The sequence below is a fragment of the Stegodyphus dumicola genome, chromosome 1 (genome assembly GCF_044657685.1).
Source record: "Stegodyphus dumicola isolate Sdum_Otavi_A_Nest chromosome 1, ASM4465768v1".
NCBI classification, from domain to species: Eukaryota; Metazoa; Arthropoda; class Arachnida; order Araneae; family Eresidae; genus Stegodyphus; species Stegodyphus dumicola.
Window position 1 is genome coordinate 79152949 of NC_140768.1, and position 24606 is coordinate 79177554.

At 35.1% G+C, this 24606-nt stretch overlaps 1 protein-coding gene across 1 annotated transcript in view; it reads right to left on the bottom strand.

Moving 5' to 3' along the window:
- LOC118182029 (myeloid differentiation primary response protein MyD88-like) overlaps nucleotides 1–24606 on the bottom strand; it is a 53197-nt gene that overhangs the window by 13853 nt on the left and 14738 nt on the right. Inside the window, exons 3-5 of the mRNA XM_035351335.2 lie at nucleotides 21824–21898; nucleotides 16884–16946; nucleotides 8564–8738 (exon numbers count right to left, since the gene is read on the bottom strand). Coding sequence (XP_035207226.1) covers nucleotides 8564–8738; nucleotides 16884–16946; nucleotides 21824–21898 — 313 coding nt within the window. The remainder of the gene's footprint in view (nucleotides 1–8563; nucleotides 8739–16883; nucleotides 16947–21823; nucleotides 21899–24606) is intronic.

Consider the following 24606-nt stretch of genomic DNA (forward strand, 5'->3'; position numbering starts at 1 on the left):
TCGTGGGAGCAGTTCTGCCAGAAGAGGATGTCGGAGTTCCAATCATCGAAAACTCAAAGATAAATTAAAATCTTCTATAAAATTTTTTCCTTTTGTTCCGAAATGTTATGCGTAAATACGAAGTTCTATGTTTTGACGGAAGTCAATTTGTCTCGGTTGAGACTTGGTTTTGTTTTACTTTATTTAGCTAAGGCAAAAGTATTATTTTCTTTAAGTATAAAATCTAAGAACAAGCAGTTTCTGTTGGTCGAAAGACTAATTCTGTTATGTTAAAGCCAAAATTTGGCCGAAGATAAAAATAACTTCGTATTCTTGTATTAATAAGAAATTTAGTTTCAGTGCCGCCAGCTTGGCGAAGAATGCGTGAAGTAAAAATTTATATTTCTCTTATTCATTTTATGGTAAATTGTAAAAATCGTATGTATTAGAATTTTGTAAATATACGTAAATACTTGAAAGTTATGTAAAAGTAGAATTTAGTTTAGAAGCATAAAATTTTAGATGCTAAAAGTGAATACTCGAAAGAAATGAATTAAAGTTTAAGTATTAAACAGCAGATAAAATCATGCTTTAGAGCCAAAGCCTGCATGTCTAAAGATGAATGAGGGGGAATTTAGAATGAATGTGTTTTGTAGGGTTCTCCACCTACACTTCAATTTTAAGAATGTTAAAATAGCTCATCGAGTTTTAGAATGTCGAGTAAGGTGTGTCTATTTGGTCGCTGAATTCTAACAAATCATTGTGGTTAGGGGAAGTGCTGCAATACTAAAACACAAATATTCCCGTTTGACGCCACACATGGTGGAGAGCCAGGGTAAAGTTAAATTCATGTTTGAATACTTGAATGAATGTGAATTAAACAGTAACTAAGGAAAATAAATCGATCAAAAACAAAAACTTATTCAGTGTCAAGAAAGTGTAAATTATAATGGATTTTGGATTTGGATTATTCAGTTATGGCAAAGCACACGAGGGCTATCTGCCTAAGGGGAGGGATGCCTATCGTGGAGGACTTTCTAAGGAAAACTGGCTCGTATACACGTTAAACATGGGGAAAACCACGAAAACGCCCATGCAGCCAGCCCGTTTGCGGGATTCGAACCTCAGACCGAACTACCAGTGTTCAGCGTCTTTACCGCTCGGCCGCTGGTGGGCCGTAAATTATAATGTATTTAGAAAGATACTGATACTTATTCCTTCCAGATGCTGGAAGGAAGAGAACAGATCGATTGCTGAAGTCCAGGAAAGGTTGCTGTAAGAAGAGAGGGTAAAATAATTGTCTACAGAAATTTATTCTAACTTTTGTGAGAAAACAGTTTTTTTTTATGTAAACGAGGCTCTTAAATTTTAGTTCAGAATTGTGGAAACTTTTCAACAGGTCGTTTCTAGGACCTGCTTCCAAGTTTACCAAATTCTGGCAGCCGCAAATGTAGGGTTTATATTTATTTTAACTAACATTTATTTTAAGTTTAAACTATCTTTCCTGTCAAGCCTTACTTTCCCTGGAATTGCCAATGCCAGAGTATATAAATTTTAGTAGAACGCGCAAAGTATTCAAAATAGTCAGCGGAAGTATTCTGAGTTAAATAGTTCTGAGTTAATAGAAGGGAAAGGAGTTCGAAAGTGTGCTCTCTTGCTTCACGAGCGTGGAGGTGGCTAGGTAGAATTTGAAGAACCACGCGTTTCGGCCTGTGTGCTTGCCTCGGCAGATAGTTAAATCTTTCAACTTAATATTCAGAAGTTTGCTGAATTATCAGCGGTATCTTAGAACGCGGTTGGTTAGTTACGTTTAGAGAGCCTCGTAGGTAGTCACTTGTTATTATTCATTTTTAGTTTCTTATTTTTATTTTACCGCCGGGTCGGCGTAGTTTGTGAGCGTCAAGAGCACGCATCTGTAATTTCTAAAGTTGAATAAAAAGGGATTTAAACCCTTCTCAAGACTTTGTGTACTTTCCAGTTCATAGCAGTCACCACTATTGTTGCGTGCAGGTTGGAGCCGCGCAACATTAGAAGCTGATTTCCAGCATAGCAAAACAGAAGACAGAATTATCTTTGCATGACTGCATATCTCCTACTGATGAATACATTTTTTTTTTTTTTTTCATTTTTCTTGCCCGATCGGAGTCAAGGGAAAAATTGCAGTCATCAAAATGAGATATGATTACTTCTGATTGGGATGCAATTTGTGCATGGTTTTCTTCATATTCAGTGCAAGTCCCTGATCTGTGCAGACATAATAATCCACCTCTCTGCTAGTGCAGCTGGCGACATACTACGAGGCTTCTCCCAAGTACATCCAACACATTTTCAACTGGATTTTCACCTCGAGATCATGCAGGCAAATCAAGCAGTCAGCGTTTCCCTTTCCAGTAGCTCAGATATACAAATTCAACCTCTCCAATAACGAATGATAAACGACGAAATATAGCGTTATCGTTCGTGGAAAAGAATTCAAGGTTCCCAGCATCCCATAAATATTTCTGTGAGAAAGGAGAAAGTCGTCGGTATAGTTGCGGTAGTTAGTGACAGAACCTCCACGAACACCAAACATCATGTTTTCATCTATCGCTACAGTCAGTGGAGAGAGAAAACGGACTAAATTTGAATGTTTTGTGGATTTTAGGTAAAGCTTCAAGTCATCCTATAGGTTTCTGTGATTTAAATAAAAGTGCAAATAATTTTTATTCCTGCAAATATGACGTCGTTAATCCAACAAATGGATCTGGGTTTCATTGCAGCAATTGAAGTCTATTATTTGCGCCTCACATTTTCTCAAACCATAAAAGACACACATAATAAAATGTACCTTCTCTAATGGAGTTTTAGAAGAGACACAACATCAGAAACGTTATAGAAAACATAAGCGAAGCATGGCATGAATGAAAGCCAAGCAATGTGACAAGCAGTATGAAAATATACCATACCATATTGTGCAAATGATTTCGTTGGGTTTAAAACTCATTTTGCTGAATTCAGTGATAGCATAGTGGAAACTGGTTAGATTAGATTATTTGAATATGACAAAACACGCGGCGGCTATCTGCATAAGGAAAAAAGATGCCCTCGTGGAGGACTTTCTAAAGAAAACCGGCCCTTCACACATGCGAAAAAAAGAGGAAAACCAAACATGTATCCAGCTCGTTTGCCTATGTTTGAACTCAAGTTGAACTGTCAGTATTCATGAGTTTAAAACTCTCGGCTACTGTTGGGGACACAGCGGAAACTGTGTAGCAGCTTGGTATCTTTAAGATGATTCCACCAACGTAATTGAATGCATCAGATCGAATACGAATTAACTAGATAATGAAAGAGTTATTAATATAGTCAACAACGGACATAACAGGAGGATAACTGAGACAATGATGACTGTGTTGAAGAACCATCGTGAGAAATAATAGATGAATAATTGTAAAAAAATTGTGGAATGCTTCGAACCTTGTCATATATCCCAATTTTGAACGCAACCTTACAATTCCCTGAAAGACAAACAGTGCGATTCGTTGCTACAACGAAATCTATGAAGAGAAAAGGCCAAAGAAGAAAAATATGTACACAGTCGATATTAGAATTTTTGAAGAATAATGAATTACAAAAAACGCACACTTTTTCTAACTTTTCCCAATCTGAGTTTATTAATAACGTTTTATTTATTAAGAAGCAGAGAAAACGTTTTGGAGCGTTTTTTTCCTCTTTATTTATTTATTTAATTTTTGTATGTACGTAATTCCTCGATTACCCCGCTTTTAAACAGCCTGAAATATTTGTGAAACCGATTGTCCAGCCTATGCAAATTATTAGTGTATTAGTGTATTAAATACTTTATAAAAAATTAATGCAGAAGTATTCGTAAAGTTAATTATAGAGAAATGAAGTATTAACTATGGCCATTTCCTTTTCTTTACCAAATGTCTCGGGAAATCTTACTGAAACTGAAGATAAAAATGTATTTAAATTTATTACCGAAAAAATTAAAAAATATATTAAAGCATTACTCAATTAATAATCCAAACGAACAGAGTGTCTAAATAAAATTATACCCAGACTTAATTTCAGTACAACATTGCTTTTATTGGTGTATCTGTAATATTGTCTTACATGTAATATACTCCATTGTGGCATGTGTAATGAAGACTTAGTACAGGAGGTTATTGAAACTGATTTCTTGCTACCAGTAGACAAAATTCAGTTCTTTTTGTGATAGAATCATGTTACTTTTTAACAAATTTGTATATATTAGCCTTGGTTGGGGTAGTAATACGAAATTTAGCTTGAAATTCTTCTTGACTCATTTTAATAGAGACATTCTTCATATTACTCGACAACAAAAATTCTTTGCTCCATTGGTATCACCGTTTTAATGTACTGATCTTCTTCAATGACCCGAAGTTGCATAAATAAAGTCTTTAACTACTGTGATACTACTTTATAATTGACAAAATAAAATTTCAACCAAACATAAAGCAAAATGGTGTGCCTAACAGTATCAATACAAACCGAATCACCATCCTTTTCCATTCGTCTCATTCATGCTTTTATTTGGGACACTCTGTATATGCATGGCCAAAGTTCAGATATACAACAATTTATCTTTACTTCGAATTTTAGTCCACCACTTCCAGATTTGGCCAAGGGAAACTGAGTAAAGTTAGAAATTGTCTTTATTCCGATTTTAAAGACTTTTCACAATATTCATGTTCTTGTTTAATCGTTAACACATAATTAAATATCTATGTGATAATTTATCTGCGCAGCGATAAAATAATATAAAATAAATGTAATAATAAATGTAAAGAATAACAAAAAGATAAGAGTGCGTGTTTATCGAAGTATAAAATTACTTAAAGCAGCTGCATACAAAACCTTCAGTCAATTTATTGCATTGTTCCACACAGCTGATTTATATAATACACAAAAGTCAAACGTGATCAATAAGTATGTCATAGGGTTTGACGTTATTGGCATCCTTCTGTTGTATTTCGTATTAAAAGCTTATGGAAATTGATTGCGCTGCCCTACCGATGAACTATTAATTGACTGTAAACTTGGAAATGACCCTAAATTTCGAAGAAACCAGATGACGGTGACCAACGAGGCACCAGTGCTTAGGTTAATTTAAATTAAAATCTATTTAGATTTACTGCTTTGCCTAAGACTACCAGCGACCTAGAGGTAAAATTGCTAAACACTGATGGTTCGACCTGCGGTTGAATCCCGGTGAGTGGGCTGGCTGCAAGTTTGGTTTTCGTGTTTTTCCTTCTTTCTCGCTATAGGCAGATAGCCCTCGAGGTGCTTTGTTTTAAGCAATTAACTTAACCAAGCCTACTGCTTTGACTAACCGCGGACCAAAAATTTTGACAAGCAATTGTGTCTTTAAATTTAATTTTAATCTAAAAATCTATCTAAATCTATTGTATCGTCTTACACACAATGATCTGTAGGTTGAAAGACAGTAATTGTAAACAATTCAGTTGCTAGTCGCTGTAACTATAGGCTGATTGTTACTATGGCGTGGCAGTGTGGTGAATTTAAATAGCTAGTAAAATTAAAATTAAACTAGAGTACTTTGGTGTCTATCAAGGTTAATCTTCACCAGTGATATACTTGTTGATTAGTACTAGAAGTCGACCGATATTTCCTTGGTGTAGAAAGGTACAATAAATTTAGATGGGTTTTTAGAAGAAAATTAAACCGAAGAGGACCAGTGTCCGTCAAAGTCACCGGTTACAGACGGGATTGATCACCGGTAACTTATGGGTACTGACGGTTGATCATTGGGTTGTAGAGACATTAGGATTTTTTGGAAGCCAGAGAGATGAAAAATTAGCAACCTCCTTTGCCGGGAATCGAACCACGGACCTCTGGAATACCGGCCCAGCGTGCAGAACCACTACACCACGAAGGTCGCTAGGAAAGTGGGAGAAATACCTTATATACTCCCCTTTTTAAAGGGCGACTAGTGTTTTAGGGGACCTAGTCGCCAAATCGTGGGTGTGGAGAATCATCATCCACAGCCCTTTTAGTTCGGGCGCCACTGTAGAGACATTAGGATTTTTTTGGAAGCCAGAGAGATGAAAAATTAGCAACCTCCTTTGCCGGGAATCGAACCACGGACCTCTGGAATACCGGCCCAGCGTGCAGAACCACTACACCACGAAGGTCGCTAGGAAAGTGGGAGAAATACCTTATAGGGTCACCCGCGTGCAGCATTGCAGCAAATTCAAAAAGATTTTAGGAATTATATTAAACCATAGTACACGAGTATTGGAGAGGTTGAACCGGTGACTGCTAACGGTGTCTGTCAGTTCACACTGTTAAACACTGACCGGTGGTCTTTAACGGCGTAAATTGATAGACACCATTGTGAAGCTTGTTGCAGAGTCAACTTCCGTTCAAATATGCGGAAAATAAGTACTGCAGGATTCCCATTAGTTCATTAACCAGTTATTTTAATTTTGGTATCTTTTCTGAATTGTCTTATTTCCCTGTTGCATTTCCTCGCGAGGATGCAAATTAAGTAGGTGAAGAGAGTGTTTAAACGGGTGAAACGAAAAAGTTACATAGAGCGTGATTTAGCTAGAGAAGCGCACTTTTGTTATTTTGTTCTCCAGCTGTTAATCTTAGTAGCGGTTACGCATTCTGGCCGTTTATTTTTAGTCTAAATACTACCGCCGGTGTAGGTTGCTGAGTTAGCTTGTTAGATTAAATTAAATTGTGTCATCTAATACTACGTCTTACCTTTTGAATTTATTGTTAGATTATTTTTAAGTTCTCACCGCAAGTAGTCGGTGCTTTTGTAAACATAAAGTTCGTGCCTTTCTCTTAAAGAGTTGGTGGTAAATAATAAGAGCTTTTTACACCCTTTCACCGTTGCATTCATCTTCACGCCTGTACGAGAATTCGCCGGGTTGAAATTTGAGATCTAGACCAGTGCTCCGCAACCGGTGTGCCGCGGCACACTGGTTTGCCATGAGTAGGATATAGGTGTGCCGCAATCAAATACATGTATTTGACATTTTGCAATTTTTTATCATGTATTTAATACACAATGACAATTTTTTTCCTTAATAATGTCTATTTTAAATGTTTTTATATATTTCACTGTTGTGTGGTTGTGTGTGTGATTGTAAGTGTGTCAGCATTTGAATATTTTCGGCACTTCCTTGATAACTCGGAACTCTTTGGTGTGCCACGAAATTCCAGAAAGATTTTTTGTGCTTCGCAGGTGAGAAAAAGTTGCGGAGCACTGATCTAGACATATTGCATGATAACCTAAGTAAGACAAATGCCATAGTACGTGGTAAGTAAAAGTAACGTAGAATAATGGAGTGCTCCAAAAATTTCAGGAAGTTACCACGTAGTAAAACAAAGGTTCCAATCGGCAATCAATTCAATAAAATAGAAGTTTTTATTTGGCTTTTGATCTGACTAGACCCTTGCACAGTAACTGAAGATATTTTGGACATTAAAATCTTTACTGGCACAATGTAATGAAGAACAACTTTTTGATGATATACCACACATCTTATCTACGCTAAAAACATTGACAAAAATTAAAACAGTTTTACTTATCAGCGCCATCTTTTGGCTAGTGTTTGCATCAGTTAAGACCACTTAATATTTATTTATTTGCTTTAAGGGAAGAAATTTTTACACTTTTGAGAAACACATTCCTCTTCATTTATTTCCTTAATAATTAAGTTTTAATTTATTTCACTGCTTTTCTCTTCTTTCTTTCTTTTTTTTTTTTTTTTTTTTCTTGGGTGTAGTAACCAAAAACAACATAAATTTTTATATACTAAAGATGATACTAGCGATAAGGATACAGCTTATAAAAGTTGAACATTTAAATAGTAATCACAACTTTTATCCGATCAGATAATGATTTTCTATGCCGCTTGATCGATATAGTGGTTAGAATTCTTGTATACTGTATCGGTCGTTGGGTTCAGGTTCAAATCCTGGAGAAGGTTTTGGATGTTTGTAAATATATAGTGTCTGTGTGGCATGGGGCACTCAAAATACACGGCGCGCCGACAGTCTTCTCGAGTGGCTTGGAGGTAGAAAAAGAAGGATCGGAGACCCTCAGACCTGTACTCCTGAGGCGTACATTAAATTTAAGGCGGAGATGGGCAATGTTGTACTGTCACCTATAAGGTTGTCAAAGCCCATTTTAACGACAGACGCAATTTGCGCTTCTTGCCACGATAAAATTCGTGCACTTGGTCTCATTAGGTAAGAGAAGTGAGATAAGTTACAACAATATCAGTTTCTGGATAAACAAAATTATGAACAACCGACCGAAGACCAAAGTAACTGTTAAATTGTTGTATATTTAGGTTTTGGACAGATCGTCTGAACTTTCGGCTTTGACCGGAATACATATGTAAAAAAGAAAGAGAAGCAAGTAACGGAATGTGTACATAATTTAAAAATGCGCGAGTATGAAATAAAATAATATTTGAGTAAAAGTTCGTATTTATCTATATTTAGTAACTGTAATCACCTTTGTATAATTTTATATTAATTTGTCTCCATTTAAAAATTTCTCATATTACTAAAGTACCTTTCTCTGAGCAGACGGGCGTTTGTTTCGTATTCATCAACGCCTCCGAGTGAATTCCTTTTTCGTAAAAAGATCTTCATACCTTCACTTTCTAATTTTCTAGTGAGCTCGATGGCAAAAGTGACATCTTCTGGTGCATCAGAATGTAGCATAAATGCATGATACAAGGTAGGCTCTAAAAGTAAATGAAATTCAAAATTAGTGAAACAAATTATGTTTTATTAAAAATTCTGTGAAAGTGAAAATAAATTTTGCGATTATGTATTTTAATATTTTTTACATACATTCAGTGGCAAAAATAAGCCCTCTCGCCTAAAAAAAGTAATGGATCGTAATGAAACTGGTCAAGGACATGGGAAAATAGATATAGGTAGAAGTGAGAGATCAAACCAGGTGGTCAACAGCTGAAGTCTGTTGTTCACTCATTAACCATCCCCAAGTATTTGTTTAGAACCTGGATGGCCAACCCACGGCACGCGTGCCACAGTATGGCATGGTTTAGTTTTAATAATAGCAGACGAAAACTTATTGAAATATTAAAAAATGTGAAAAAATAATAATGTCTTCAGAAACTTTGTCAAAATCCATAAAAAGTCTACCTATACCCTACTGAAAATAACAATGCTGGAAATCTGCACTGCTTGACACCAGTACAACGATACGGTAAGACAGGGAGGTCATGGGACGAGCCCAATGGTTTCAGTTGTCTTGACATCGTTGCATCTTGACACGGTTGTCCGTTCTCGAGCAAGAGCGACTATTACACTCTAGCTGTCTGGCTCCGTTGATTTTAAACTAAGGTTACGTTCAGACGGCGACGTAAATGTCACAGAGGCATAGTCACAAGGAATAAAATTCCAGAATTCCGTTCACACCTGCGACACAGGGTCTAAGCCTCACCCACTTAGAGAAGCTAATTTTGCGCATGCATGGATGCATCTACAGTTTTCTCGCTCTCGTTTCCCATTCAGGTGTCGCGCGTTCGCTCTCATTGGTCGACGCTTGGCATAAAGTTGAAAACTACAAACTTTATGCCAAGAGCCATAAACCAGATTTTGTGACGTATCACAGACCGGTTGCCTGGCAACGAAGCTCGGCTTAAACCACTTATGCCCTCTATACTGTCGTCTGAATGCAGCTTAAAGAGCAAGACGTTAAGCCTTTTTTCTGAACTGTTTTTAGACGTTAGCCTGGTTATTTAAAAATCGTTATTTTAAAAATGCTTATTTAATTATCTTTATTTTAAAAAATTTGTTTCACTATGTTTATGAGTAAACTTCGACATCGAAAAGAAGATATTGCAATATTCAAAATTAAATCTGGACAGACATTTCCAACAACTGTATAATGATTTCAACAGAAAATATCCGTTCAAATAACACTTGTGAAAGATTTATCAATAAAAATAAAAGAAATCGTTAGCCCGCTAACAATCCTTGTTCCTGAAGAGAAATGGGCCCACCAGCGGCCGAGCGGTAAAGTCGCTGAACAGTGGTAGTTCGGTCCGAGGTTCGAATCCCGCGAACGGGCTGGCTGCATGGGTGTTTTCGTGGTTTTTCCCATGTGTAACGTGTATGCGAGCCAGTTTCTCTTAAAAAATCCTCCACGAAGGCATCCCTCCCCTTAGGCAGATAGCTTTAGTGAGCTTTGCCATAACTAAATACGCAAATACACACCTGGAGAGAAATGACAAAATGGAAACTATGGTGAAGGCTTCTTACGAATTTTCTTTGTTATGCGTGCAAAAGAAAGAACCCTATTCTGCCATAGAGGAGCTAATGTAAAATAGCGTTTTAATATTTGCCCAAAACTTCGGTGATATAAACGTCAAAAATATGGCTGATTTAAAATAGTTTTGTCTAGAAATACCGTTACGCACTGTATAGATGACATGGGTCAGAATGTTGGCATACAGATTCTTCCTGCACTACAATATTGCAAATATTTTTCATTAACGCTGGATGAAAGCTGTGATATCACAGCCAATGCTCACTAAGCATATTTGTGCATTACACGAACAATAATTTTGATATTTTGGAAGAACGTCTTTATTTGGGCCAACTAGTTTTAACTACAGGGGAGGACATTTTCAAAGAAATTAAAAATGTAATTGAAGTTAACAAAGTAGATTGGACAAAATTAGATATTGTTCGCACAGATGAATTTGCATGGTTGGCAGAATAAAAGGTTTTGTTACACGCTTTTGAAAATTATTTGGGAACGAAAGTTCTCATGCGTCATTGCATTCTCCATCAAGTTCTTTGTGCCAAGAACGTAGCCTGCCTTCTGTTGTTAACCCCACAGCGCGCTGTATCAACAAAATACGAAATCGAGCTTTGAAACGATGATGATTTCTTCAGTTTTTTTCCCGGAAGAAAAAGAAAAAGATAGCGGCTTACTCCTTTACTGTAGTGTACGTTAGATTTCCAAAGGAAGTCCACTCTCGGGATTTTGGAATTTGAGGGAATGCGTTTTAAAATATCTGGAAGAAAACAATGAACTGCTCAGTGAATGCTTGCTACTCAAGAATGAAGACTGACTATCGGATTTAGCTTTTTTTTATCGATATTAAATTTCAGTTAACTAATTTAAATTCATGATTTTACAAGGAAGATATTGTATTTTTTCTATCCTGGTTGGTGATATATCTTCTTCTGTAAACAAACGTTTGCTTGTTTTGTCTCGATTTTGGAGAAAAAAGATTAACACATTTCACATTAGGCAAAAGCTAACTATTAAAGTCAATAATGCTCCAAACTATGACAGATTTAAAAATTTAATATCCGTTTTGCAGGATTCATTCAGTGCTAGATTTGATGATTTTCAAGTTGATGAAAAATTGCTGATCTTTTAACTAATCCTTTTTCAGTTTCTCTGCAAAACGTTAATTGTTATCCACCTGAAATATAAACAGGAATTATTGTCCTACAACACCCTACAACACTGAAACTCAAATACGCTTAACTTATTTCAACTGCAAGTGTCCAAATTTTATTGAATTTTGAAAATTTGTACTAAGAAGCAATTTTCCGAATTTATACGATTTGACTGTCGGATATTGTTGTAGGTTTGGATCAACGTATGAACAAATGTGTTGTGGGCAACTGCTTTCTATTATGGATATAATAAAATAAAAATAGAGTTCAAGGTTAACGGACGCACCTAAAGTACCTATTTTTGTTAGAATCTTCAGGTATTAATCCTAATATAGATAACTTGTTAAAAAAAAAAACTAAAAATTCAAAAGCCACATTAATTAAGTACTGACGGTTTAATAATAATTCAATATTTAATGTTTCAAGTTGTTCATTTTTATTTTATACGTAACCTAACTGACTGAACGTTTAAAAATGTTTATCAACAATAAAACCTAAGTTTGTACAATTTTTATTCATTATATTACTTTTTAAATTTCCACTATTAAGACTTACATGACAAAAGTGTGCTATTTGCATAAAAATCCCATAATCAGCCTATAAATAACATTTTTTCACCTTTTTATATTTTTAGTATGTTGGAAAAGTTGAAAGTGACAAGCTTAATTTTTTTTCAGATTGTGGCAATTATCCCAAAAAGGTTGGCTACCCCTGGTTTAGAAGAAGGATCACATTTTGTTTTAAACTCGGTCTAGTGTCTCCTAGTCTTTGGTAACATAAACTAACAATATCTATAAGACTGAGTGAGAAATTATCTTCGGGTTTTAAGTACGGCAGAGTCCAAAGAAGGGTGTAAAGAACCCTTTATTAACTCAATATAAGAACGCAGACGGCCTCACTAGAACGTACATAAAAGCCAAAACTTCTGGCTCAACTCAAACAGGTAATGATGAACTTAAAGTTAAATATAGTAAGTTTAGCCTAACGACTCACAAGACAATTTAACCCGCAGGAAGGCTCTCACTCGTAAAAGTCGGCTTAAGCAAGCTTAATGGCTATAGAAGCACTGAACATCGGAGAAATCTCATTACTAGTAATTCAAGGTAGCAACATGTCCTTCAAGCAGGCATAACATGCACTAAAATCAACTTCAAATCCTTCCCTTAAATACTACTAATTTCTGCCTCATTTGAATACACGCGGGCTAGCTTATTAACATTCTGACAAAGAGAGCGTGGTTTGGAAACTAGAATCAAAGGAACGTTGCTTTAAAACAAAAATTAACTGTTAGATATATTAAATGAATCCTCACAAGATATATAAATCACGTGTACAAAACCTATGACGTTGTTATGAACGATTTTGGAGAGATATGCAGTTAATAAAATAAAATAATAATAATAAAAAAGATTAACTTTTAAAAGTCATATGGAACTATTCGAAACAATTTGTTATCCTAAAGAGATTTAAAGTTTGCTTTATAAACCTAGTTCTAAGTTAAAATTTGCTATTTATATATTTATTAGTCACGGACTAACAAAGTGTTCAGCTATCTTTCTTTTGATAAAAACGGGAAAATGTATTGGAACAGGTATGGTATTACAAGAACGAGAAATTAAATTTCAGATATTCAAAATACTTTTGAAAATAAAGTCATTAAACAGTCATCAGTCATTGATTTAAAGAATTATCTGATACATAGTCATTAAATTGCTAATAATAACACTATAAAATTTCTTGAATAGGTGACTGTTTATGCCACTTCGCAAAGTCCTCTGCCGAGAATTTTTAATTTTTGTGCAATCTTACTTATTCTTTAACAAGTGCGGGAGCTTTATATAATTTCTTAGTGTTAATTTCGTTATTCGGATTATTTTTTAGATAGAATTCACTTATTAGTGGACATACTGATCACTGCCCTGTGAGTCTTTTTCTTATTTTTGACAATACATTGTGGGATTTTTCTTTCGGTACTTGCAATGTCTTATTCTTCTCTCCTGTTTCACAGAAATTTCTTTTAGCTAAGATTTAAAGAAAGAGCGCGACTAAGGGATTTCCAGATGCTTCCTACTTTGATGAGGATAGTATCTTTAGCTAATTTCGTGTATACGAGCCAGTTTCCCTTAGAAAGTCCTCCCCGAAGCCATGCCTCCCTTAAGGCAGATAGCCCTTGAGTGCTTTGCCGTAATCTAATAAAACCAAACCAAACCAAACTTTAGCTAATTTGTTGGCATTTCCATGTTTGCTGATTTTGTTCAATTGTTGTACAGGGAGTGACTTGGATTTTATAAGTGAGAAAGAAGACCATTTCCTCTATTGCTAGTTTAACATGAGGGAGATAGGACAGGAAGAAACAAAAATTTTGTCAATGTCGTCATAGAATTTTGTACAAGTGATTTATATATCTTGTAAGGATTCATTTAATATATCTAAATCTCCAAACTGCTATTTCAATATTAAATGTATGCCGCGAACAGACACCTTTTATGTGATATATTAGAACAACTGCTGTAAGTTTGTTTGCAGTTAAATAGTTCCGATATCAAATATCAAGAATACATCTATACCTGAGAATCTTTTGGATTAAATCTTATATTTTAAGAGAATAATTATCTGGCAGAGGCATATCTATCACCAATATCTGTGTCTGCGGCAATGAAGGGTTGCCCGATCATTATCTTGTGGAATGCCCTTTAACACAGAAATGGCACATTAGTTTCGGTGCTTCTGAGGTCCTTTCTAATAAAGCAACCAACATTTACAATGAAAATAAAATGTATAATGGATAAACTCGAAGCGGTTGGACAAGAGTTGTGTCAAGCAGAATAATGTCTAAGAAGCTCCAAGTAGTGAGCTAAGTTATGTGTAGCTAAATATTCGCTTAGTCAGTCTATATTTACATGCCTGGTAACGCTCCATATATACTGCTTGACGTCCTGTTTTTTGTCTTTTTGTGCTAATTCACAAAATGTCATGTTTTTGTATGCAATGTTGTGTAGGCCATGTAAAGTTGTTAATACTGTACATCAGTACGTTATGATTTGAAATGAATTCGTAGTGTACGTCATGCAGAGAATGCCATATGGCAAAGTGTTTAATAATAATATGCAAATTTGTGTAGGTTATGTAACGCTGTATATTTTTGCTGTTGTAAATACGTTATGTCATGATGTTAAGTTGCCAAGCTATGTCCATGTGCTATGCTATGTCATGTGGCTATGCTATGCAAAGTTATGCATATACTGTGCTATGTTATATCGCTATGCTATGACTATATGCTATGCTATGTTCAATCGCTTTTGTCTACGCTATGCTATGCTTACCTGCTGTTCAAGTTATGTTATGCTGTTTATTTATTTATTTTTTCTTGTTTGTTATAAAAATGTTTTGTCAATATATATGCCTTCATGCTATGTTCATATGCATGAATATTTTGCTGTATATAATATGATATATATAATATGACGCTATGCTATGCTTACCTGCTGTTCAAGTTATGTTATGCTGTTTATTTATTTATTTTTTCTTGTTTGTTATAAAAATGTTTTGTCAATATATATGCCTTCATGCTATGTTCATATGCAAGGCTATGTTCTGTATGGCATGTAGGTTATATGACGCTATGTATTTTATGTTGTAAATCTGTGATGTCAATATGTTATGTCGCAATACTATGTATATTATGTCTATTAGATGCTATGGTATGTCGCTACGCTATGTCCACCTTTCATGTAGTTAAGTTACGTAGCATATTTAATGTTGCAAATATGTAATCCTTATGCTATGCTATGTCATATCATGTTGCAAATTATGTGTCATGTTATGTCTACGCTACGCTATGATATGTCACCATGCAATGTCCACCTGTCGTATAGGTCATGACACACTGCGAATTGTATGTTGTAAATATGTAACCTCAATATGTTATGTCGCTCTGCTATGTCCATATGCCATGCTATGCTATGTTGCAATACTATGCTATGTCTTATCTATGCATAACTATGTTATGTCGCTATACTATGGCCACCTGTCGTGTAAGTTACATTACGTTGTGTATTTAATGTTGTAAATATGTTGTGTCGCTATGCAATGACTATAATCTATACTATGTCACGTATCGAAATGCAATGCCATGTCATGTCTATGCTGAGTTATGTTATGTCGCCATGCAATGTCTACCTGTCGTGTAGGTAACGCAACGCTAGGTATTTTATGTTGTCAACATTTTATGCTCTAGATGGAGCGGGTCCCGGACTATATCCGATTAGTCTTTAAAAGCCGTCAGGGTATCCGGCCCTGCTGTCACCTGTCGTTGGCAAGGTGAAATATAGGTGAAAGTACGAATAGGTGAAATAGGTGAAAGTACGAATTTGCCCAATTCGATTATAGTTTTGAGAGAGAGAACCTCGGTTGCCTTCCAAGGGTCTCCCACCTTCTTCACCTACCAGCAAACCACACGAGAGGACTCTCTAACTCGCCATAAAGTGTGCATCCATGCCTCGAAGACGCTATACATTTATAACGTACACGCTTTCTCCGGAATTCGAACCTGTCCCTTCGTTACGTTATAGTAAAAGAACAGGCATGACAGACTCTCAGATAATTTCTCTTATGTTCTCCATCAAAATTGGAATGGAGCTTTAAGGCGGTTGGGACTATACCTATAAAACCATTGGCAAAATTTTTGTTTCTTCCTGTCCTATCTCCCTCATGTTGAACTAGCAATAGAAGAAATGGTCTTCTTTCTCACTTATAAAATTTAAGTCACTCCCTGTACAACAGTTGAAAAAAATCAGCAAACGTGGAAATGCCAACAAATTAGCTAAAGTTTGGTTTGGTTTGGTTTTATTAGATTACGGCAAAGCACTCGAGGGCTATCTGCCTTAAAGGAGAGATGCCTTCGTGGAGGACTTTCTAAGGGAAACTGGCTCGTATACACGAAATTAGCAAAAGATACTATCCTCATCAATGTAGGAAGCATCTGGAAATCCCTTAGTCGCGCTCTTTCTTTAAATCTTAGCTAAAAAAATTTCTGTGAAACAGGAGAGTAGAATAAGACATTGCAAGTACCGAAAGAAAAATCCCACAATGTATTGTCAAAAATAAGAAAAAGACTCACAGGGCAGTGATCAGTATGTCCACTAATAAGTGAATTCTATCTAAAAAATAATCTGAATAACGAAATTAACACTAAGAAAATATATAAAGCTCCCGCACTTGTTAAAAAATAAGTAAGATTGAACAAAAATTAAGCATTCTCGGCAGAGGACTTTGTGAAGTGGCATAAACAGTCACCTATTCAAGAAATTTTATAGTGTTATTACTAGCAATTTTCGCATTCTTGCCAGCCATATTTACAGTCTCACATACATATGTAAACACATTAAATTCTGGTAATTATAATATACTAACTATAAAAGGGAAAAACAAAAAATAAATCTTACCTCCTGATAAGAAATCATCTACTGTCAGATAAGGAGAGCTGTTCAATGAGTCTCCAGATGTGACTAAAAAATATAAATAGAAATTGTGTCGGAAGTTTCATATTATTTAAAGTATTCAAATAACCTCTCATACCGAACAAATGGTTGTATGCTGCTAAAACTTGGCTTTACTCTGAACACATACCAAAATGAATGGATTTAGTTAGCATTATAAATATCACATTCTTCCGTATAGTTCATGAATAAGTATAAATACTATATAACATTATGCGTTACTTATCTTTCAAAATAAAAGTGATTTTTTTAAACGTTCCTAAAAATTTAAAATAATGTAATGAATCCTCTCAACATGTTTTTTTGAAAGAAAGTTGAAAGAAAAGAAAACATGAAAGAAAGTTTCTGTTCTAAACTAAACTACCAAATTGTGCTGATTCGAAGCAAATCGTAGTTCTGTACTATTGTTCAAAATTAACAGAATTTTCACACTTTAATCGATTATCTTCAAAACTAATAGACATATTAGAAATGAAATTTGGTTCGGATAGTAAGTATATTCGTGCAATACAAAACAATGTACCATACAACAGTTGTGGTACGCATGCATGATCATGCGTAAGGCTGATCAGCGCAAGAAGATCAAAAAAAAAAAATCGAGAGGCAGTTTATGAATATCTATAACAGTCGATCTCACTTCTGAAGCAACGTGTTTTTCAGATTAAGGAATTTTCAGCAGCAGGTCTTCCTGCACAAAGACGTGTCCCTTTCTGGAAGAAATAACCTGTGAAACTCAGCTTCTTGGGCCTACATAAAGGTCAGGAGCAAACTAAATGCTTTGACACTCCTCTTTCGCCTTGCTGAAATAGATAAATATTGTTCTTCATCTGTGGCTGGCCTTTGCTCAGGCTTTCTCTATATCGATTTAGCATCCGTAAACTGCCTTCATAAGTTACCCAGGCCAGGATGTTGGGGATTATATTCAAGTTGTAAGGAATTTTTTCCCTCCCCACCGCTTGCCTTCGTGGCATACTTGGAAGTGCTTTCAGCTAGCCTGGAAGGTCTGAAGTCTGAATTTCGATAAGGGCTGGGCATTTCATCCTGCTTCCTGCTCCAGAAAAATTCCATTAATCTTTATATTTGCGCCCAACTAAAATATGATGGAGGATAATTCGTCACCCCGAGATTTGGGGGACAGGTCCCCTCCTCTGCAGTCGCTTTTTGAATGAAAGAAAACGTAGAGACTTTTCTCGCTCCTCACTGTGCTTATATGTGCTATAATTGGAAGCAAATCCAACTTCAGAAGGTTCGGATCTCGAGTCCCAGCGAGTGCATTGTTGATGTTTCATGTTTCTTGCTCAGATAAAAGCCTAATGGTGCCTAGAAATTTGCAGTTTAGACTACACTGCTTCCTATGTCCCTATGATTCTTTACCTCATTCCATAATTTAAATGTTGCTGGTTATTCATTTGAGCTGCCTGCTTTTGAATTTCATCAAATAGTGAACCCCTTCCCCTAAAAGTAGCCGAGAAGTGAGAGCGAATGAAGCCCAAAAGTTTGCTTTTAATAACTGTTTTCCAAAACATTTCACCCACGCGCATGTGTATTCCAATCTAAAGATTTGCCTTTTTTATTTAGAAGCATAATTTTTACCCTTCGTAATCGCCAAAATATGCATATTCTGTTAGGTTTTGACACCAGTGTAATTATGCAAAATACAGTTGTAGTGGAAGTAATCTGTTGATGCAGTTTCAAACCGGAGTGGATGAATATTAAAGTACTTTATCCTTTAATTTTATTATCACAGAGACAGTTCTTGGTGTTTGGAACTCGTATTCGTCTCGGACATCAAGTATGGTATTACATTTCTCATAACAGGAATATTTTTTACTTAAAATTAGGTATCGTGTCCATAAAAAAGCTTAAATAAAAAATTTAATTATTCAACAGACTTTTAGCATTAAAAAGTAACATTGATGTAAGATACAATATAAAATCATGGGCTCGAATAGAAAATGTTTGATAATTAGAAAATGTGCATTTCAATCAACGCCTACTGACACTTTAAGTAATTTCTAATTCATCATTATATTAATATGAATATGAATTAAGATTATTATTATTATGCTTATGACTGCTACCATATTGTTATTTCAATGCACAATATTTACATAGCCAACTCAGAACAGCAAACTTTCGTTTTCGTGATAGCCACACAAATCTATTATATGCTGTCGTTGCAGTCCAACGTCCATGATCTTGCGTTTTAATCGTAAGGCATGGATGTTTGTAACAGTTTTATATGTGATACTGATACTTAAAATCTATATTCTAAAACTTCTATCATGAGATTTATGGGAAAAGGCGAAAGGCAGATACTGAACAGTGTTTTCTTTGAACCTCTGGTCAGATACTGACATTGTATTCAGTACCTTCAGATGCTGATCAGTGTAATGATCTATTTTCATTTGCACTTTCCCTATGACCTATTTTCATTTGTACTCTTCACTTTTGATATTTATTTCCAACAGCCCTTTATAATCAGTAAAAAGTTATGTTGAAGAACTCAATGGTCCTAAACCTTACATTATCAGGACTTGTGTTCCTCTTTACTTGCTTTGGAAACATGAACTGTCCTGACTCGGAACAGGGAGCTTACTAAAGCTATATTCAATAAATTGTGAAGTAGACAATACACACAGGAAGGGTATACGAAACCCTTTATTTTTCTATCTTTACAGCGATTTCCGGAACTTCAGAATACAGAGACCAACCATTTGTGGTCTGAACGTAAGAATATAAAAATACTAACTAAAAACTCTAACTAAAACTAACTTTGGATTAATATACAAGTGCCTAACTTCAAGATTGGCCGTTATTTAACAAAAATCTGTATGTAGTACAGAGAGCTGCTAAAACTACGATACGTTTAAAATTATCAAGAGGATTAAACCTCTGGCCTTGAAGGCAACCAGCAAACGAGTAAAACTACTATGGCCAGCGGCCTGCTTCTAATAACTCCTTCCTCTCTTTTGCTTGGCAAAAAGCCACAACTTAAGTACTTGGCGTTAGCAAGACAAATTTGCATAAATAAGTTAAAGCTTTTAATTCTGGCCGGAAGTAGAAAATAAGAAGTGATAGTAAAGATTTAAAATAAAATAAACGTTAGTAAAACTTAGGATCCTTACAACATGATAAGCGGAATATAAAGCCTTAATGTCGAAGGCATAATTTAAGGAAATATTTATTAAATAATGCACGATCTTGTACACAAGGATTTCACCTAAAATCTGCATAATTATAGAATAATTATAGCATACTTTAGAAGGAATATGGGAAGTGTCAATGCGCACATCTCGGAAGCAAACAGGGAAAACGAAGATAAACTTCTGGATAGCATACATAATATTTAATTGCATCCGTTTGTAACAATCCCCGATAGTGTGACTGATAATGCACAGTGATGCAGATAAGAAGATTTCAGCTCAAATATAATTTAGAGTAGCGCCGCGTTTTATCTGTATTACGGACTTTTTTTTTTCGGGGGGGGGGGACATGGTTAAAACAGGTGAGTCTAAGATTGCGCTTTTCCTTTATGAGTGTGACGAGGTTTCTATTCGCAATAGTCTTTATAGACATTCCCATCATTCAGTTACAACAGCTAGTACAAACTTCTTAAAAATTCATACATTTCGCAAAGAGTCTCGAGAATCACAATTTAGATATAAACTGAATTGTTAGAGTCTTTGTATCACAGAATTAACATCGTTTTCTTCCCCCCCCCCCGTTTTCGAATTATGTTGTTTCGGAGCAATAATAATTAATCTTAAGTAATTAATCTTAAGAGTTCCAAGAATTTGACTCTATATCACAAATGGAACAATTTATTACAAATATGAGGATATAAACTTGATAAAAGTTTGGTATCTCAAGTTTATATCCTCATATTTTTAATAATAACTGAATTTTCGTTAAATATATCGAAGTTTCATAAGCTAGCAACTATTATTGACTATTTTTATACAGCAAAATCAACCTTTGAGCCATCTGGCTTTGTAGTTAGTTCTAATTCAGTGACTAAAGTTACCTAAGCGCAACCCCTTTTGATAAAAAAATTTGTTCGCGAACTTCCATTTTCTCCAACTTATCATCTCTACATATAAAAAAAGAAAGATGACTCAAGCGAACGCCTGGGAAGTACTGGTTAGGATCTGTACTTAGGCAGTCTCAACCACGGGGGCATAAAAACAGACTTCACACAAGACCTGAGGGCTCTCAGGACAGAGTAAAGCTCGGCAGGGACGTACTGGTGCTGTCTTGTCTGCCCTTGCTCTGTGGGGTCGCCACATTGCAGATTGCGTGAGGCAGATTGAATTTTGTGTGAGTTTAGCATCTCAAATTTATTATTACGTACAACATTATGGATGATTAAAACTATAGATTTTACTGTTTTCTGCGTCTTCAAAAATTCATGAAGATCTTCCTTAGTAGAAAGGGGCAATCCTAAACTAAAATCTTTTTATGTGTGGTTAACATGTGGTGTATCTAGAAGCCGCATTTTTTTACAACTAGACATAATCTCATACACCTGAAAGATATGATAAATTGATGCCTTTTCGGTTTAAAATGTATGAGCTTATTACAAATCTATCATTATTTGGAAAATATTTAAATCTTTCCATTCGAAAAGAAGGAAAGAAACTGGCAGTTGCTATTTTACTTGAACTTTTTCAATGAGAATGTCTGATCCAGATTTCCTAATGCATAAATTGCAACAATTGTGAGATGAAGTGTACGAAATTCTCAACACTGAGTTTGTTAAATGGGTTTAAAGCGAAGTAAACAAACAATTCGTCAGAAATTAAGTTCGTAATTTCTGTATTATTCATTATTTTATGATAAAGATATACATATAACAGCAAACATTAAAAATAAACCCTTTTTACCTTCTGGATCTTGAATAAGATGCTGCCCATTCCTCTGCATAAGTATCCGTCTCTGATATGCTGCGGCATCTTCTTCTGTAAATAAAGAATTTTATTTGATTTATATACTTAAAATTATACCTTCCTTTTGAGAAATGCATTGGAAAGAAAGTACTCAAGAAAGTCAGTTGATCTCATCTCCTTTCTAATATACCATTTAATTTCGCTTTTGATTCAGTCATACCATTAGAAGTTAAAGCTCTCAAAAGTAGAACAAAAAAGAATTGATAAGCCTTTTGGACTTTAATGTTTATTTATATAGTGCTCTATAAGTTTGTGTAGATAAAATATTTAATATTCACTTTACAGCAACTGCATATACAACACTACACGCTCGATAACGGGATAAGAGAGTGGATTGAGTCAAACAAATGTCATCGAACTGCAGAATATTACCAGTAGACGATCAACAAAACTTTCTAATGCAAATTATTTTCGCAATAATGTAATATAACGAAGATAAACTTTAGCGTTTAAAATTTATACTAAGAATCTGAAATTTTGTGCCCTACTTTTGATTACAAGCTTTATTTTTAAGTAAGAGAGCAGCGTTTCTTAATGTTTTTGATAAGTGGAACTGTAATGTCGAATTTTATGGCTGAACCTTAGTTTTTTTCGGTAGCTTGGTTTTAATGCAGCATTCCGTAAATGGATGCAACATTCAAAAAAATAACAATTATTTCAAATAACATTTATTTAATTTTAAAAGTAATTTCAAAATTAACTCAAAAGTTCTTAATATAACTTAACGTCCTCAAACAGGAAATTTAAATTTTAATCAGATAAGGTGTTCTGCTTTATATTATTTCAGATGTACTTAACATTATGTTTCATGAATGAAAGTACATTTTCATGTCAGGTTCGGCATCAAGTCTGTTGCTGTATTTAGGTTTTCTCGACACATAAGAAAAGAACTCTGTTTCGCACATACACGTAGTTGTCAATGTTAAAATCGCCTACATGGCCTTTTATGACATTTGAGGATATTTAGCTTTTAAACTGCATCAGAAATCGTCTAACGGCATTAATTTAAATTTTTCGTATTCTGTTACTAATATGGTATAAGGTTGTGAATTGGCAACAAATGGATTTTAATCCACAGATCATTCTAATATTTAACCCGCTATTCATTTGGAAAATACTGATTAAAAGCGTCATTCTGTCTCTCAGATGCTTAATAATTTCTTCAATAAATGTTTCCTGTAATTCAATGTTTGCACGTAAGGAAAAACAGAAATGCTCTTCTTAAACATTGAAAGGAGATCATTCATGATAGGCGAACTCCATTAATCCTTAAGGACGCTGCGAGTGTACAGAAAGTATATAAGCGATACAAAACCGATCGAATAACTCAGTCTTCAGGCAATAACCAATTTGATTGCAAACTTCACAGCCAAGCACCAGTATAGCTTAGACAGAATATATATGCAGCATGCTAAAAGGAAATCATCTTCTTTTGGAAACAGTATTTTTACATAACTTATTAAGAAAAGTCAGCAAGCGTGCATGTTACTCATATAACCCATATCACGCTTATAATATTTCTCATCACATTCTTTTGAATATTTTCTTGAGCATGTGTATCAATGTCACTTCTATTTTTCATTTATTCTATCAGCATTACTGAGGAATTATTATGCATTGCAATTCTCCTAATAAAGATAAGAATGTCTTTTCGCTAACAGTTATTAAACTTTTAAGATTTTAACCAATGTTCTGGGGCGTATGATTGTTGAACTTTCTTAAAATGTAAGAATATGTAGTTAGCTTTGTTAAATTAAAAAAAAAAATTGGGGGGAGGGGCAAAATTGTAAAGTATTTTCTTCCTTCTTGCAGAGTGCCTTCGTGGTGTAATTGGAAGAGCATCCGGCTGGCAGTCGGGAACTCCACAGTTGGAATCCGGGTTTGCTGATTTTTAATGTTTCCTGCTCCGAAACAAACTTATAGCTGTGTGAAATTAAACTGTTTTTCGGATGTTCTGATGCTTTGTAAAAATACAGTAGGAAATTTATATACAGTGTAGGGATTTATATTTGTTTTAACTACTAATTTAAAGTTTTATTTTAAACTTTCCTAAAAGCCTTCATTTCCCTAATTGTCAGTGCCAGAATAGGTAAATGTTGTAGCGCCCGTGAACGATTGCAAATTTTCTACTTGGAAGGAAGTAGTTAAGAGCCGAGTTTCGGTAGGAGAGAGAGTTAGGCTCTAGCCGCCGTCTCTGCCGTAGGTAGGATTGCTTATTGTTGGTTCAAGTAGCTCAATTGCATTTATCTGCTACCACTAGCTTCGAAGGGGGTTTAAGTTATGGGACTTCGCTGAGACCTGTGATAATGCACAGTGATGCAGATAAGAAGATTTCAGCTGAAATATAATTTAGAGTAGCGCCGCGTTTTATCTGTATTACCGACTTTTTTTGGGGGGGGGGGGAACATCGATCTATCGTTTGTTAATAGGTCTATCGTTTATTATAGGTCTGTCGTTTGTTAATATCTTCAAATTTTAGTTTAATTACGTGATTTTCAGTTACCGCCAAGCAGAGGCGAAGTTTGTTAGCGTTGAGTTGACGCATTGTAAATTTTAAAAAGATTTAATAAAGGGTATTTTAACCCTTTTCTTGTGTAGTTTCCTGATACTCCAGTTTCAAATGGAAGTTCACCCACCTGTACTCTACAACAGAATTAGGAAAAACTGAGCACAGTTTTTTAAAATGCCAATTAACAATTTCATAGTAACATGAGCTATAA